The sequence below is a fragment of the Colletes gigas genome, unplaced genomic scaffold, assembly GCF_013123115.1.
Source record: "Colletes gigas isolate AHSC1104 unplaced genomic scaffold, ASM1312311v1 Colletes_gigas_Sc00005, whole genome shotgun sequence".
NCBI classification, from domain to species: domain Eukaryota; kingdom Metazoa; phylum Arthropoda; class Insecta; order Hymenoptera; family Colletidae; genus Colletes; species Colletes gigas.
Window position 1 is genome coordinate 10,206,771 of NW_025106634.1, and position 16,319 is coordinate 10,223,089.

Sequence of the window (16,319 nt, forward strand, 5' to 3'; positions counted from 1 at the left end):
CAATCTTGATTCGTATTTAAAATAAGAGTACTTAAAGAGAACGTCAATTCTTGTCTTCCGGGGAAGTGATTTTGCCAGAGTAACGTGTTAATTGTATTTTGTTGTATCAAGAAATTTATTTTGCCTTCGAAGGAACTTGTCGTTTGCTCGTTACCGTTTCAACGCGTTCTCGAAATGTTCTCCAGGCGGTACTCCGAGGCTTGTTTCTTTCGTTACTGTTCGCAGTTTTCAATTTTCTGCCGGAGATTGGGATTGCAACGGTACCGAAAGAAATGTGCCTCGAGGTTTCAAGAGTTGGTTTTAAAAAATGTAATTATTCTACTTTCCAAATTAGTACTTTGTTCTTAAAAAGAAACGAACGTTTAAAGGCGAGTAAAAAATCTTTAATGAATATAATCTCTGCATGAGAATAGCAAGTATACATAGATATGATAGTGTAAGGTATGTGAAACGTTTCGCTATGCCTGGTTCCGCTGTTCGTGGCAATCGTAGCCACCCACTCGCCACTGCTCATTCATCCACGATCATTTCCTCTACCATAATGAGACGCACCACCTACGACGGGTTCAATACACGACAGAACCTGGATATACACAATCCCGATGCTCGCGTATAAATCTTCTCGTTCTCCGCGTTCCGTCGACAAGAGGGGCTGATTACTTAGCAACGAGTTAAATTGAAAGTGGAAGTCTTCCGTTTAGCCAACGATTAGCCGCGCAACACTACTGCCTCTATACGTAATCTCGTTAACACTAATAATAACTGTAGGGGGGAACTCGACCAGGAAAATGAGCGAAATATTAATGATCAAAGTTTCATTATTATCTACAAATACAATTTTAATCTCTCTGACCGTAGATCAATTTTAATGATCAAATTCACGTACGAAAATGGTAATTAACATTTAAATAAAGCGTCTTTGTACTGTCGAATCTTGTGAGCTCATAGAGTTTCGGAGAGTCGACAAAGACAAACTGACACGTGTCCTCTTTCTCTATTCTCCGAAGCTGCCCGAAGTAACTTCGGACCGCCTCGTGGGAGTCGAGAGAGAAAGGCTCACATTTCTCTTCTCACTCTTCAACAACTGGGATCCGATCTCAAGTGAAGCAAAGTACCATAATGAACAAAATATTTTCTTTCAAGCCTTTCCTGGGTTATATTTCTGACAACGTATAACGATTGCTACTTGCTCCTATTGCTTACTTGCTATTTGTAAGAAGGCAAATGTGAGCCTTTCTCTCTCGACTCCCACGAGACGATCCGAAATTAGTTCGAGCAGCTTCGGAGAATCGAAAAAGAGGACATTGTGTCAGTTTGTCTTTGTCGACTCTCCGAACTGATCGAAGCTCACGTACGCGTGATCTGTTGAATAGTGTGAGAAAGAGGAATGAGGTGTCTCCGTCTGGGTTAGGTCTGGTCTCATCCGCGATGTTAGCGTCCGTTTGAAGGGGAAAGCGCCGCCAGGTTCGCGAATACCTCAAACCGGTCTCTCGAAATCGTCTAAGTCGAGGGTACAAAAGAACCAAGTCGGCCTTTCGAGCAAAATAGTTTTATTTCCAACCAAGATCGCGTTGCTACGAGCCTCGCAGACTTCTGTTCTTTGCTAAAAAGCTGATCAAGATGCAAATTATTATCATTGAATCTAAACCGAGGGAACGAGAGCTTGTAAAGTAAAAGTAGAATCATGATTGTAACAGCTATGGGCGTCTCCTAATGATCGTTTCGAGAAAACAAATAATTACAATTCTCATTTCAATTCTGTACGACTTGAAACTCGGAAGCGATGCGTGACGGCGCAGCGGCACGAAACATTAATTCGACTAGATCGTCTCATCCCTGTTACAAAGTTCGTGCATTTCGAAATCCAGGCGCAACTTTCTCGAAATAAAAGTCACCGATTAAACAAGAAAGTGTAAAGAAACCGTCGAATGAGTTTACTGTATCAATTATCGAGTCTGAAAATATGTATAACGCTCGTTTATAAGACACCTGCATATATAGTTTCCAAAGAAGTCGAGGGGGGAAAGAAAAACAGAAAATTGACAGTGAAAAGCAAAGAGCTACGCACAGTCCGGTTTTCTTGCATCGACTTGCAATGGCTGGCGTGTCAGTCGAGGTGACACAAGATTTCTAAATGCATACCAAAGTCGCTGAAGATTCACAATGATGCAAATGCAGGTCCATTTTTATCGATGATCCTCCAAGACCTTCGACACGCTGACTTTTATAGAAGGGAAATAAAAGGATTCATTATCGTTGTTGCTTCGTTGGAATTTTTAATTCCTTTTAATATAGCTTGTTGATCGAGTCGAAATCGACCATGTCCAACAATCGTGATATTTATAACGGGCAGCGTAATCTGCTTTTCGAATTCAAAGTCACGCGAATCAATGCGAGGACACGCCTCGTCTCGTTCGCAGCGTGACATCAACATTACAATGAGCCGCGATGAGTTAGCGTTGAGGAATTCGGTAGAGATAAAACAGGACTTTATAGGGACGTGGGAGGGTCGAAAAGCATCCCTCGGGCCTTCCGTGCTTTATCTACGACTGTCCTGGAATGTTAATGGACCCACGTTTGAATCGTCGAAAAAGAGACGAACCGACAAGCAACATCCGAGTAATGAAAAATTCCCTTTGCTATTATTTTTGAAACGTTTCGAAAGTCAGGGAATTCTTGCGATATCGTTTCAAGAAATTCCATGCCTTCGAATAAAATTTACGCGCTAGATTTTTGTTTGGGAGAAAAAATAAAAGAAAGTACAAAGTCGTCGCGAAGAATCGAATCAAGTGGAAAAAATACGGACGAATCGAACCGCGCCCAAGGGACGAACAATGGGAGAAACGCGTGGTGGGGGAAGAGGGAGAAGGCACGCATTCCTTCGCAACACGCCGCCGCGGACTTATCGTGAATGCACCTCGAACGCGCTTCGGTTCGTTCCACCTCTGGAATATTGCCACGAAACGCTCGTTGAACCGCAGACACTAATTTGCCGCGCTAATGAACCTCGCGAGAAAAGCGCAGGTTTCTTTTCACGATTCCTCCTGGCGAACGGTGCACGTTAGATGCGCGCGAATCGCGAGGAATCGATCCACAGAGTCATTATACAGGATCGTTCAAGAACGATGGCCACGCGCGTAAATTACTCGCAGGAAAAAAGAGCTTCCTTTGTTTTACAGGTACACTGGTCCCCCGTTAAGCTGTCCAATACCTACAAAAAACTATTAAACAACATCACGTAGATCGTCGAATAAAGGTTCAAGGGCACATTCGACCCCTTTATTCGGCTATACCCTTTTTCGGCGAAATTGAAAAGTTTCAAATCACTCTGGAAATATTATTTTCGATTGCAGGGATCAATTACGATCATTTTTGGTGAATAGACATACCCCTAAATTCCTACGCATTTTCGAGGAAAAAATTCTTTATTGAAAATATTTCTGCGTGACCCATCGGTGGTATACGATTTGCACTGCCATCTACGGCAAAACGGCCAAGTTTGTCGTCGAATAGTTTGAGATCTTCGACGGTAGATGGCGCTTATTTACCGACCTCGGGCCCCCCTGGTGCTAAAACGTCCAAGTTTGTCGTGGAATAGTTTGAGATCTTCGACGATAGATGGCGCTTATTTATCGACAGTCGAGCCCTCTGGTGTTAATACCACGAAGGGCGCTTTTTTCTTTGATCGTAGCAAGGTTTCCCCGGTCAGCCATTTTGCGTAGTCTATGGTAGAGGCGTCATGAAATCGTGGAAGCCTGTGATAAAAGGCAAATGGCCGTCCGAGTGTACAAGCGGTTTACGCGTATGACGTTGTTCCGTGAACGGTAACCGATGGACGGGATATGTAAAATACGCGTCGCGTACCGATCGTTCGTTAAAGTAAGCGTGATGTGATCGACCACGCGGAAGCGTGAACGGTTGTTTCCGTGGCCGGCAATGGACGGTGAAAAGGCCATTGCGGTGATGAAATCGGTGTCGGAGGGTGAGCTGGGCGTGGAAGAGGTTAAATTGTCCGAAGCGAAAACACGAGATTCCGTATCGCGATTGAAACGTACGTTCACGTTGCCGAGGAATCCGTTTCAAAGTGCCGGGAGAATGTCACGGCGACGTTCGAAGCAGAATCGCGATACGAAAGACAGCGGCTGCGGGATGAGCACCAAGGAGAGAAACAATATGCAGCAGCAAGTAGAAAGCATGCAACAAAATATGGGCCGATTGCACGGTGGTGGTGGTCAAAGCTATCCAGAGAGACCCGGTGTGAAGAAAGTGTTTCGCAGACCGTCCTGGAGGAAGTTCATCAACAAGATGGTACAGCACATGTCGAACGTGGCTACCCAGAACCATAAAACGTCTCGCAGAGACGATCTCGGGTCCAGTGCCGGAGATATAAGGGTGCCTCCACCTAGACCGGCGCATATACCGCCCGATAAAGTACCAGGGGTGATTGGTTTACGCAATCACGGTAACACGTGTTTCATGAACGCCGTGCTACAGTGCCTATCGCATACCGACATACTCGCCGAGTATTTTGTCTTGGATCAGTACAAGGTCGATTTGTCTCGACGGAATAAATTGAACTCGAAGAAATACGGGACGAAAGGAGAGATCACCGAACAGTTGGCCCTGTTGTTGAAGGCTATATGGAGTTGCCAGTACGATCCCGAGATGAGCACGGCGTTTAAGAGTGTCGTCGATAAATACGGAAGTCAGTATCGGGGAAATTTGCAGCACGATGCTCAAGAGTTCTTGTTGTGGCTGCTGGACAAAGTGCACGAGGACCTAAATCAAGCAACCAAAAAAAAGTATAAGATCATCAAGGTGAGATAACGTGTCTTTAAAACTTTTCGTTTCGTTTGGTTTGGTTTGGTTTGGTCGGTCGTGACATGCATGGCTTGAAAGTTGGGCGCGCGAGACTCGTCCTCGTCGTCGTCGTCGTTTCTCGCATCGTTGCACCCGATGGACAGGTTTATTATCGTTCGCCGCGTCGATTCCTCGTTATATAATATCATCCGAGAATCACATTATTTATTTATCCTCCGATTACCTCCCGCTCTCTGGGAGAATGTGTTTACACGAAAGTGATAAATATTACATGCACGTATATTTGATTTTTCATCTTTAAAATTAATGGGATTTCTGTAGGTTTCTGTACAGCCTTGACTAGATTTTATTTATTACGCGCGAAGAAGATGGAGGCAGTCGGTCGCAACGAAGCCTTAACCTAAATTTATTTCGCGTTCGAAAAGTACGTGCCACGCTTTCTGAACGGCATCGAGACAGACGGATCCGCGGGAAAATCAATCTGTTCCTGAAACAACCGCCAAACCATACATTTAAATTGATTCGTCGGGGCTGTTGGAATCTCGTACAGAGATTGGTCCGGCTTTTCGATAACCGGAAATGCGTCTGTCCAAATGTACTTGTCTCCGCGATTAAACCATTCCTAGCATAATTAGAAATTAAATTTCGAAACTGTCTTCTTCTTCTATACAAATCTTTTATACTTTTACGGACAAGTGATGACAAGTGACTGACCGATTAAAGTGAAACGATGGAAAAATGTTATTTTCTCGAGTAATTCATTATTTTTCCCGAGATGGTCGCGTGTTTCAGATAACGTTCGAGCTTGTCGCACGAGCCAGTGTTGTAGCGCGTGCCGCGTTACCTACGTTTTTTCGTGTCTTCTTGGTGACATTTCCAAAGCGACCATTTACCGAATAATCAAATTGCATGGTAAAGCGACCAAAGAACACAACTGTGGTAGTGTATCATTTTTCAATCCTAAAAATAATCTACATTCGATAAACATGAACTTGAATAGCGAGTGACACGGTCCGTGTCACTGCATGGGCACAGACAAATAGACAGACAGAGAAAGAGAGCGGACGGGAAGAATTTTAGTTCGCTGAATCATCACTCGAGATGTTGAATGATAAATGACGTAACGAGAATAAAGTGCGCAACACGCGTGACGATTATTAGCTGTTCGTATTACGTCTATTTCGATTATCGTTTACAGGTTATGTACATACCTACTTACTCGATGGACGATGAAACGTCGATGGTATTTTGACCATCGTTTTTTATTCGACGAGAATATTTACGGTACGGTTTAAAAGCGCTCTGCGTGTGTGTGTGTACATATATGGAATTTGCAAGTACATGCTCGTAGTTGCATGACGATCGGGCACAAAGCATAGAAAAATTACAGCAAACAAAACCGTGAATCATACTGGCTCGTCCGACAATAAACGATATTAGCCGACGAAAGGACAGAAATGGAAATTAAAACAAAGCTTTAACGTTGTTTATTGTAATTTACCAAGTATAAAAAATATAGCTGGATATTTATTAATACGAGTCTCAGCCACGTGAAATTCGCCATTCTCACCGACACGCGTAGAAAAATATAATAAGTGGGCGTGATGCAACTTTGAAAATACCCCGAGGGAAAGTTTCGTTTGTATACGATCGTTCGTGGACGTAGATATGTGTACTTACCTTACATGCTGCCTAGTGTGACCATTAAACGCAACGGTAAATGTAGTAAAATGTAATCGTCAATTATCTAAAGAATTATCGTCATTTTGCACTTAAACGTTTCTAGTTTACATGTGCACATTATACATACTTTGTTCGTTCGTCGTTTTACGCAACTTGGTCTTCGATCCGTTTACATCGTAAAGCCATTCCGTGCAATTTTAAGAGTACAAGACTATTTATATTGTTCACTCTTGTGTCACGAGTCGATAATTACTTGAGATTATGATATTTAACGAGACAGCAAGTTTCACGCGGCAATGAAAAAGCTCCGACAATCTCTGTTATTTTATATGGGCGGTATTATGCAAATATATAACTCCCTCGACCGATTATCTATTAATGCTAACAAATTTTATAGCTACATCGATCTGTTTAACCTTTCGAACGACTCTTTTAAACTATCCGTTGTTAGTATCGTTTGCTTTGGTTTAATTCCAAGACCACGTTTCTCGACATCTATGTATACAAATGGTATACATATACATGCTCCTATTTGTTTTCTTGTACGCGCTACTTTCTCCTCGTTTCTCCTTTATTTTATACGTACATCAACTCCTACGTTATAAAAAAACTTGTTGCTTATATTAGTAATAAATATGTAAACAAGTACATACCACTCGATCCCCACCGGATAGGTTATTCATTCGTATCCTTCGTTGCTTATCTTATCAGCCATTTGTTGCGTGCGATCCAAGTACTTATGTATATGTATATTTACCAAGCATCGGATAAGGAAGCGATAAACCAACAATCTCCGACGTGTCGCTTCTGTAGTTTGTTCACGGCTGCTGCCTCGTGCTACTTTTTCGTCACCAGTTTTTTTGTCTCGAGCGCCCTTGGTCGTCGGACACGTTGACCGACTTGTTCCTAACCAGACATCGAGATGCCTTCAAAATCGAACATGTTTTCCAAAAATATAAACGCATCTTTTTTACCTTTTCTACGTTTCAAACGTGTCTTTTATTCGTTACGTATGTACATAGGTAGGTTTTCTTCTAGTTGTAAATATGTAATAAGAACGAATAGAGCAACACGTTGAAAAGCATCTCCTAACCTTATCATTGACACTTGTAAAAATTCCAGCAAGCGTAAACTACGATGCCGGCTGCGTCGAGTGCCATCTTGCGATAACAATAGTTAGTTACCTTTTAAAATTAGGATATCTGAATTTCGACGAATCGAGAAACGACCTCGATAACGTTATCGATCAACTATTCTCTTCTCTATCTTTGCGTGAGTTTTTCTCATAAATTAGGAAGCGTAAGTAAACGTCGCGACGCAACCTCGATCACAGTCGCTTGAATAATTTATCATCCGTAGAAAAGTATCCTTCGAAACGATGGTCGTACGTCCAAGCATTAAGTACAACGAACGTAAACAATTTGTTTTAACTTGTCGAGCATAACAAAGTAGAGATGTTTGAAATTGAAAGTTTACATTTCGTTTCATCGGTCACACAGCAATACTTATGCTTTGTAATATATGTGTAAATGATTGGTTTTATAAATGATAGACGGTAAAAGTTTACAGGACTCGATCGACTCGAAGGTTTGCGTGTCAGCACAGCTCGTTCCTTGTTACACATAGGTAAATCCAAAGTTAACGGTGATTAGCTAGAAATAACTTTTTCATCGTTTGTTTATAATTAGTCGGTATTAAGACCGCGCGAATCAGTTCCGTTTTATAAGCTAATCGTAATAACTATCACGCTGCTCTCGTTATCGCCTTGTTCTTCTCAGTTTTCATTAGGCGTTTTTCCTACTTTTCCCGTGGTATTTTCTCGAATGTTATCCTTTATATCGAACACGATGCGTCGTCGTAACGCAACGGAAGGATAAGCGACTAAAGAGAGCAAGCAGGTGTATAAATTCAAAACACCGTGACGCCTGGTTTTATGAAAAGCCATTACCTTTGACGGGACCTTGCGTGTGTGTAACGCGACACGTGTTGTTCTTCCTACCGGCAGAGGTCGTCTCGCTCTGCCGATCCGGAAGAAAATCCCCAGGAAAATTGATCCGGCTTAAAATCGAAGGTTAGACTTTTTAACCATTCCGATGAACTTTGTTATACAAAAAATTTTAACGGGGGATGATACAGACCAAAATAAGACAAAAATCAACAATACCAATTTCTTGATGGAGGCTTTGTTAAAAAGTTATTAACGTTTAAAGTTCCGCCCTTACTGAATTTTTTTCTCGAGAATGCGCAGGATTTCGGGGGTATGTCTACTCACCAAAAATGATTGTAATTGACCTCTGCAACCGAAAATAATTTTTCCAGAAAGATTTTAAATTTTTTTTTTTCCGTCAAAAAATTTCACACCTCGAATTTTTTTCTAGAAAATGGGTAGGATTTCGGGGGTATGTGTATTCACCAAAAATGATTGTAATTGACCCCCGCAACCGAACATAATTTTTTCCAAAACGATTTGAAAAATTTTTTTTCGCCGAAAAATTTAGGCATACTCCCTTGTCGATTTTTCTTGAAAATTCGTTTTTCATTTTTAGTAATTTTGTTTGACGCCCTACAGAAAAGTTGGCTAATACTTTTTTGTAGGTGCCCATGAGCCCTACTTCAGGAAAAAGTTTCATTGAAATATATTGGCTATTGCAGGAGTTATGGCTGTTTGAAAATTGAACCATTTTTATGGGGTTTTTTAACTTTTCGGGGTCAAGGATCAACTTTTCGAATATTTTTGCGATTCCCACATATTCTCCATTAAAATACGCGTCGTTTGCCTTTTTGAACATTAAAATCGTCCGATCCGTTCAAAAGTTATGACATTTTAAAGATTCGCATGAAATATCAGGGAAGCATTTCTGACCTCGCATTAGATTTTCGGTAAGGAATTTTTTTCTCGAAAATGCGTAGGATTTCGGGGGTATGTGTAATGACCAAAAATGATTGTAATCAACCCCCGTAAACGAAAATAATTTTTTCGCCGAAAAGTTTCACCACCTACCCGATTTTTTATCTCGAAACTGGGTAGGATTTCGGGGGTATGTGTAATGACCAAAAATGATCGTAATTGACCCCCGCAACCGAAAATAATTTTTCCAGAACGATTTGAAATTTTTGAATTTAATTGTTAATAACTTTTTAACGAAGCCTCGATTAATAAATTGGTATTCTTGATTTTCGTCTTATTTTGGCGTCTAGAATCCCTCATTAAAATTTTCTATAGCTTCAGGGATTCGAGGAAGAAGCAATTGATTCGAATGGTCTCTTACAATAGTGAATTTTCAAGAAAAATCGACAGGGAGGGGGATGGCTTAAATTTGTCGACGAAAAAAGAAAGAAATTTAAATTATTATGCAATGTAGTTAGGTATGTAGATAGCTATAACGTAAGTAGATCGAGAGACACGGAAAGAAAAATTCTTATACATAATTTCACGTCAACTGTTTTTGAAAATGGCTGAATAGTTTGTATAACGAATCGCAATGTTGAGGTTTGGTCGTAGTTGGGTTACCGACCGGCTGGCCAATCGTTCACGCCAGGTACATTTGTACCAACGTGACATTGACCAATCGTGAGTCGTTACAGTCTGTAAGCAATGAAAATTACTTCCGACAACTGGATCGACGATACATCCTGCGGATGGTTCAACAGTTATCCTATTCTTGGCTTCCGAGCGCACGTTAAAAATGACCGGTAAAACGAAACGGTTTTATCTACGTAAAAGAAGCATTGCTATCTTTCGTGAACTTGTTCATTTCTGTTTGTTGAACGAGTATACATAAATAAAGTAAAGATGTTAATGTTACAATTATTCGTGCATGTATTTAGAAGGTAAAAACGCGATTCGGCGTGATTCGAAGGTCGCAGATTGGTGATCTGGTTAGGGGAAGCCTTCTCTGTGAATCCGCTGATCGAAAAGGAAAAGAAGAGACAAGAGAAAATACCGATGAGACTAATTCGATTGTCGTTTAAAATTGTCCGTTGCGACCTTGATCGCAGGGTCATAGTAATTGCGTAGTCAATGGTACGATACGGTTTTCCGAATATACATGCACGTGTCAATGTAGAAAGAATAACTGTTAATATAAGGGCAGGTCGTTGAAAGGTTCGTCAAACAGTTATGTGATAGATGATCGATGTTTGCTTATTTTTCTCTGTGATCGTTCAACGATCGTTAGATTCGATGCAGATTGCAGATACGCAGTCGAGAATGAAAGATCGTGTCGTTTGATTCGATAAAAATAAAATGCTCGACTTTTCTTGATAGCTTTATCGTAATTGTCCAATATTTATTAGCGTATTCCAGTTGGTGGTTTGGTTGTTCCGTGGGATCTATTGCGAAACCAAAGACAGAAAAGCGGTATAGGCGGCAAGAAACTGTCGGTAGACGGTTATTATTAGAACAGACGCGTTTTAAACGATCGTCTTTGTGTACCGTGGCCGATAAACTGGATTCGCGAGTGTTTCGTGTCTCGCGAAAAGAACGAGTCCCCACGGAATGTCTCGTGTTTAGCGGAAATTTTCATGTCGGAGGCGGCGTAATTTAAAACGCTCTCAACTTCCCGTACACCGTCGATCCGACACCGATCTACAAAGACATTACTTTGCTCGAAATTTTCAACGCGATCTCTCTAGATGAGAATAGTTTTCGATAAACGTGTCTAGAAGAAAGAGGGAGAAAGGGAGAAAAGTAATATAAATTGTCGTTTTGTCTGGTTTTCAGAATTCGTTTGGGAGACCGGACGACATCGTAGCGGCGGAAACGTTAGCGAATCATGTCCGGTGCAACAATTCGTTCGTGCACGCGGTGTTCCAAGCCCAATTTCGGTCTAGTCTGACTTGTCCAAGATGTCACCGCCAGTCGAATACGTTCGATCCTTTCCTGTGCGTGTCGGTGCCGGTTCCTCAGAATCATCGACAGATCTACCTTTTCGTGAACGTATTGTACACGTCGCAGCAACCGCGGCAAGTAAAGATCGGCGTGAGCGTGAATCAGGCGGCCAACGTGAGAGAACTGAGGGATATTTTGGCCAGCGACACGGGCATCGAGGATAATCACATGTTACTCACGGAAATCCACGACGAAGGATTTCACAGGTAACTAACAACGGCTCTGTAAAATGTCTAACTATACAGGGTGTTCGGCCACCCATGGGAAAAATTTTAATAAGAGATTCTAGAGGTCAAAATAAGACGAAAATCAAGGATACTAATTTATTAATCGAGGCTTCGTTAAAAAGTTATTAACAATTAAATTCAAAAATTTCAAATCGTTCTTAAAAAATTATTTTCGGTTGCAGGGGTCAATTACAATAATTTTTGGTCATTACACAAACCCTCGAAATTCTAGCCAGATTCAAGAAAAAAATTCGAGAAGGTGTGAAATTTTTCGACAAAATTGAAAAATTACAAATCGTTCTGGAAAAATTATTTTCAGTTGCGAGGAACAATTACAATTATTTTTGGTGAATAGACACACCCCCGATATCCTACCCACTTTCTAGAAAAAAATTCGAGAAGATGTGAAATTTTTTGACGGAAAAAAAAAATTTCAAATCGTTCTGGAAAAATTATTTTCGGTGCAGGGGTCAATTAGAATCATTTTTGGTGAGTAGACATAACCCCGAAATCCTGCGCATTTTCGAGAAAAAAATTCAGTAAGGGCGGAACTTTAAACGTTAATAACTTTTTAACGTAGCCTCAGTGAAGAAATTGATATTCTTGATTTTCGTCTTATTTTGGCCTCTAGAATCCCCCGTTAAAATTTTTCCCAGGGGTGGCCAAACACCCTGTATACATATAAACGCGTCGATTAAATTAGCCGAATTTTCTATTGTTTTCTAGCGATCGAGCGATAGTGTGCAGCAGATACGTAATTAACTAAATTCGTTACAGAACTTTCTCAGATTGCCAACCTCTGTCCGTTATCGCGGAAATCGACCCACTCTACTGTATAGAACTGCCACAACTGAAGGAACCTACGGAGCAGGCATATATTTTGTTAGTTTGGATCAACGTTGTGGTGAAAGGCGAGTTGAGGCAACGTTTCGGCAGCCCGTATACGATGCAAGTGTCCCGTGAGACGTCCTACGAAGATTTACAGAAACTTTTGCTAAAGGAGATGCACAGTGTTTTAGCCGACGATGTCCTCACGTCGAGCCAGAGTCCTGGCCTGTTTAATATTCGGGTCGCGGATCCGGCAGCCACGCCGATCCAAGACGAACACCCTTGCATAGATCCCTGCGTCGAACATCCTCTTTACACGGAGCAGATCGAGCAAGCATTGGCGCTATGCGCGGACGATTCAGGTCCTCAGCACGTTAAATTGATCCTCGAATGGGACGAAGCGAGCAAATGCAACATCATTCAGGACGATACAGATCAGATCGAGGAACACGCCAGCGTGAAACAGTTGAAGAGTAACTCGGAGGTGGGTGGTGCCGTTACGCTCGAGGAATGTTTCGATCTCTACACCAGAGCTGAGATATTAGGCGCCGAAGACGCCTGGCATTGCCCCTACTGCAACAAAAAGCAAGAAGTTGTGAAAAAGTTGGGACTCTGGTCGTTGCCGGACATCTTGGTCATACACTTGAAACGATTCCGACAACAGTCGAAACAGAGATCCACCTCGAAGTTGACCATGTTGGTCGATTTCCCTTTGTACGGTTTCGACATGACTCCTCATCTCGCTCACAACGGAGTGCAGTCGCATAATAATGTCGCGAGCTTGGGAGGTCTTGGCTGGTCGCCTTGGAAGAAACCAAGACCTCGTCAGCAAAATATTCCAAAGTACGATGAAAACGTTTACGACCTTTACGCGATTTGCAATCATCATGGCCAAGATCTACAAGGTGGTCATTACACGGCCTTCTGTCGAAATCCTTACGACACTCAGTGGTACTGTTTCGACGATACGCGAGTCGAAGCGGTCAATGACACCAATTTGATTACCAACGCCGCGTACATGTTGTTTTATCAACGAAGAGGTTTGACCAACAATTCCGGCAATTCTTCGGCCGCGTCCACGAGTTCGGCCGGATCGGGCCTCGATCATTGGGTTTCCAAAATGCCACCCTTTTACTTCAACAACAAGACTAATAGCAGTAACGTCACGAACAATAACCAAAGCAAGTCGCAGGAGATACTGTGCCAAGAGAAGATCGTAGAAGAGAAGAATATCACGAACTTCAATAGAGGCTGTCGCAATTACGCTACGTTACAACCCAAGAAGAGGAACGTTGCCACGGAAACGGACATTGGACAGATCGACCATTATTCCGACGACGAAGCACCTTGCAGGAGAGAATGGGTAAACACTTTTAACCAATAATATAATTATACATATATCGTTACCTCTTTTTTATTCTTTTTCCTTTTCTTCGTTTTCAGGCTTCGCCGAAACCTGTTAGAAAAATGTCGTCCATCACGTTAACGCCGCACGTGCCGCAACCCACGATCATTCATAGCAGTAGCGATCCAGACACAACCATCATTCACGAGTCAACGTTGTAACACACGATTTAAGCCGGACGATATCTGGCTCAAGCAACGCTCAATCTATAGTGCCTGAAATATGGTGGGTGCGTCGTAAACATTATCAAAACATTTGCAACGCCCAAAGTTGAAGGGCAACGTTGCCGCGATATTTGAATCCGTTAATCTTTTTACCGAAACAGGTTCGGTTCTATTGGAAAAGTACTCGAATCTGTCGCTAATCGTTCGATTTCTACGCAGCGATACGTACGCTTCCTTCTACCGATATATCCGATTTTCGCAAAAAGATAACCGAAACGTTCTACGTATATGAGGAAAACACACGCGCACGTGTGTTCGTCGAACGAGATTTTTCTCTATGAAACCGAAACTCTCGAGGCTTTAGTGATTTCTTTTGTAATTTATAACGTGTTTGTATACAGAGATTGCGTGAATTGTATTGTATATTCTAGTTGTTAGTAAACTTTTTAACAAAAGGACAAATATTATATTCAATACGGAAAACTACGAATTCCTCGTTACGAGTCGCGTCTATTGTTAATACTTGGATCATCGACGCAATAGGTAATTAAATTCTACATATGTTCGGGAAGAATGGATTTTTGTGCGGACGAAATCAGTCTACCGACAGCCAGTATCAGTCGCGCTTTATAATGGAAATATGACAATAACTCGAATCTTGCGCGTTACTAAATTCACCTATTACGATTACCTTCTTTCTCAAGAATTCTGATTCTTCTCTGGACATATTGTAGTCGCTAACCATTGCTTTCAATCTATGCTTAACTATAGAATATTTATACTGTATTTGTATCACCCACTAGTGGCCTTATCTCAACAATTAATATTATATATATACATATATACATATATATGTATATATATATATATATATATATATATTTATATATCTCGATACGGCGTTTGCAATCGTGTAAGTATACCGATTAACTGCGAGACCGTTTCGTTACCAAACATCGACATCACATCACGGAACCCAACAAATTAGAAAACCTCTATACCCAACTCTTATTTTCATTCTAACGAATCGTCGACCAAGAAAATCTATATACTTCCACCGTTTATTCCAATTCTTCCTGCGATTGGCGCGATTCAATTTTACAGTTTCAACATTCAAGTATAGTATATCGGATCTCGACAAAACTGGCTCTCCTACCTTCTTAATGTACATATACCTATGTACCTTTCCAACCATCTTTATTTCTCCTCGTTAAAAAATACTCTAATCTACCGGTAGCAGCGATCATTCCACTTAGACATGTTTAGTAAAAGACGATGGGGAAAGAGACGAATGAAAGTGAAACCGATTAACGCGCTGTAACGTGCGCGAGTGCGCATAATCATCGAATGAAAGTTATTTAACTTATTTTTAAAATAACATTTATTGCTAGTCACACGTATCGTGGACCGTGGTAGCGTGAGTAAATTGGTGCACGAGATGATAGAATTCTGAATGCGAGTCAGCGTCGAGCCAAGCGTACGTTCTCTGTACTCGAGTATGCTCGTTTTAATAATCTTTCCTGTTTTTTACGATCGATCGTTGCAACAAATCTCTAGGGCAAGTCGAGTACTATGGCGACCCGAACAACAAATCGATATTTACGACATTCGAGATGATGCTTCTTTATTGAAAGCTCTGCGAACCTTAAACTTATTAATTAATTGTTATCGTTTATCAGGGAATCGATTATTGCATCTAAACGATTTTAAACGACACAAAAAGTTATTATGCCTTTATCGATGTTTAAAAACCCTTGTGCCATCGTGAAACAAAAGTAATAAACAGCTCCTGAAAATATTTTCGTGGCATTCGACAAAATGTACAGCCGGACTGTAACGATTCGTTTCATTCCTACGAGAAAAATCATCCTCTCCGACACCAATCGAGACATTTATCCGCGAAAGAAATGGTCTTGGTTGATACAGGAGTTGCTGATTTTTTCCTATACATGGACGAATTAATGCGCGGTCAAGTATTCATTGGAATGAATGCGTGAAATGCGTATGATAGAAAAAAGAAATGGGAGAGAGAGAGAGAACGATTGACGCTACCCGTTATTATTGTTGTTATTGTTGTTATTATTATTATTATTATTATTATTATTATTATTATTATTATTAGTTTAAAAGTTGCGACATTAATCGACTGAGAGATGTACTATAGATTATTCATATTATCGCTGCTATTTTCGTTGAAATAATTAGATGACGTGTATACACACACACACACACACACACAGACACAAAATATCATTCCACTTTGTACACGTTGCACTATGTCAGTTTTGATTTATGATTAT

The 16,319-nt window shown here is 41.1% G+C and overlaps 1 protein-coding gene across 1 annotated transcript; it reads left to right on the top strand.

The window, feature by feature from the left end:
* The first annotated feature begins 3,761 nt into the window (after positions 1–3,761).
* LOC122395418 (ubiquitin carboxyl-terminal hydrolase 31-like) lies at positions 3,762–14,311 on the top strand. Its single transcript, XM_043392974.1, has 4 exons — positions 3,762–4,818; positions 11,228–11,601; positions 12,400–13,813; positions 13,894–14,311. Exons 1-4 carry the CDS (start codon positions 3,937–3,939, stop codon positions 14,014–14,016), a joined length of 2,793 nt encoding a protein of 930 aa, XP_043248909.1. The 5' UTR covers positions 3,762–3,936; the 3' UTR covers positions 14,017–14,311.
* Positions 14,312–16,319: the final 2,008 nt, after the last annotated feature.

Excerpts from the sequence above, each read along its gene's own strand:
- LOC122395418 (XM_043392974.1), top strand. The coding sequence starts at position 3,937 with ATGGACGGTGAAAAGGCCATTGCGGTGATGAAATCGGTGTCGGAGGGT. Across the intron at positions 11,602-12,399 it reads CACGACGAAGGATTTCACAG|AACTTTCTCAGATTGCCAAC; the intron begins GTAACTAACAAC and ends AATTCGTTACAG. Across the intron at positions 13,814-13,893 it reads CACCTTGCAGGAGAGAATGG|GCTTCGCCGAAACCTGTTAG; the intron begins GTAAACACTTTT and ends CTTCGTTTTCAG.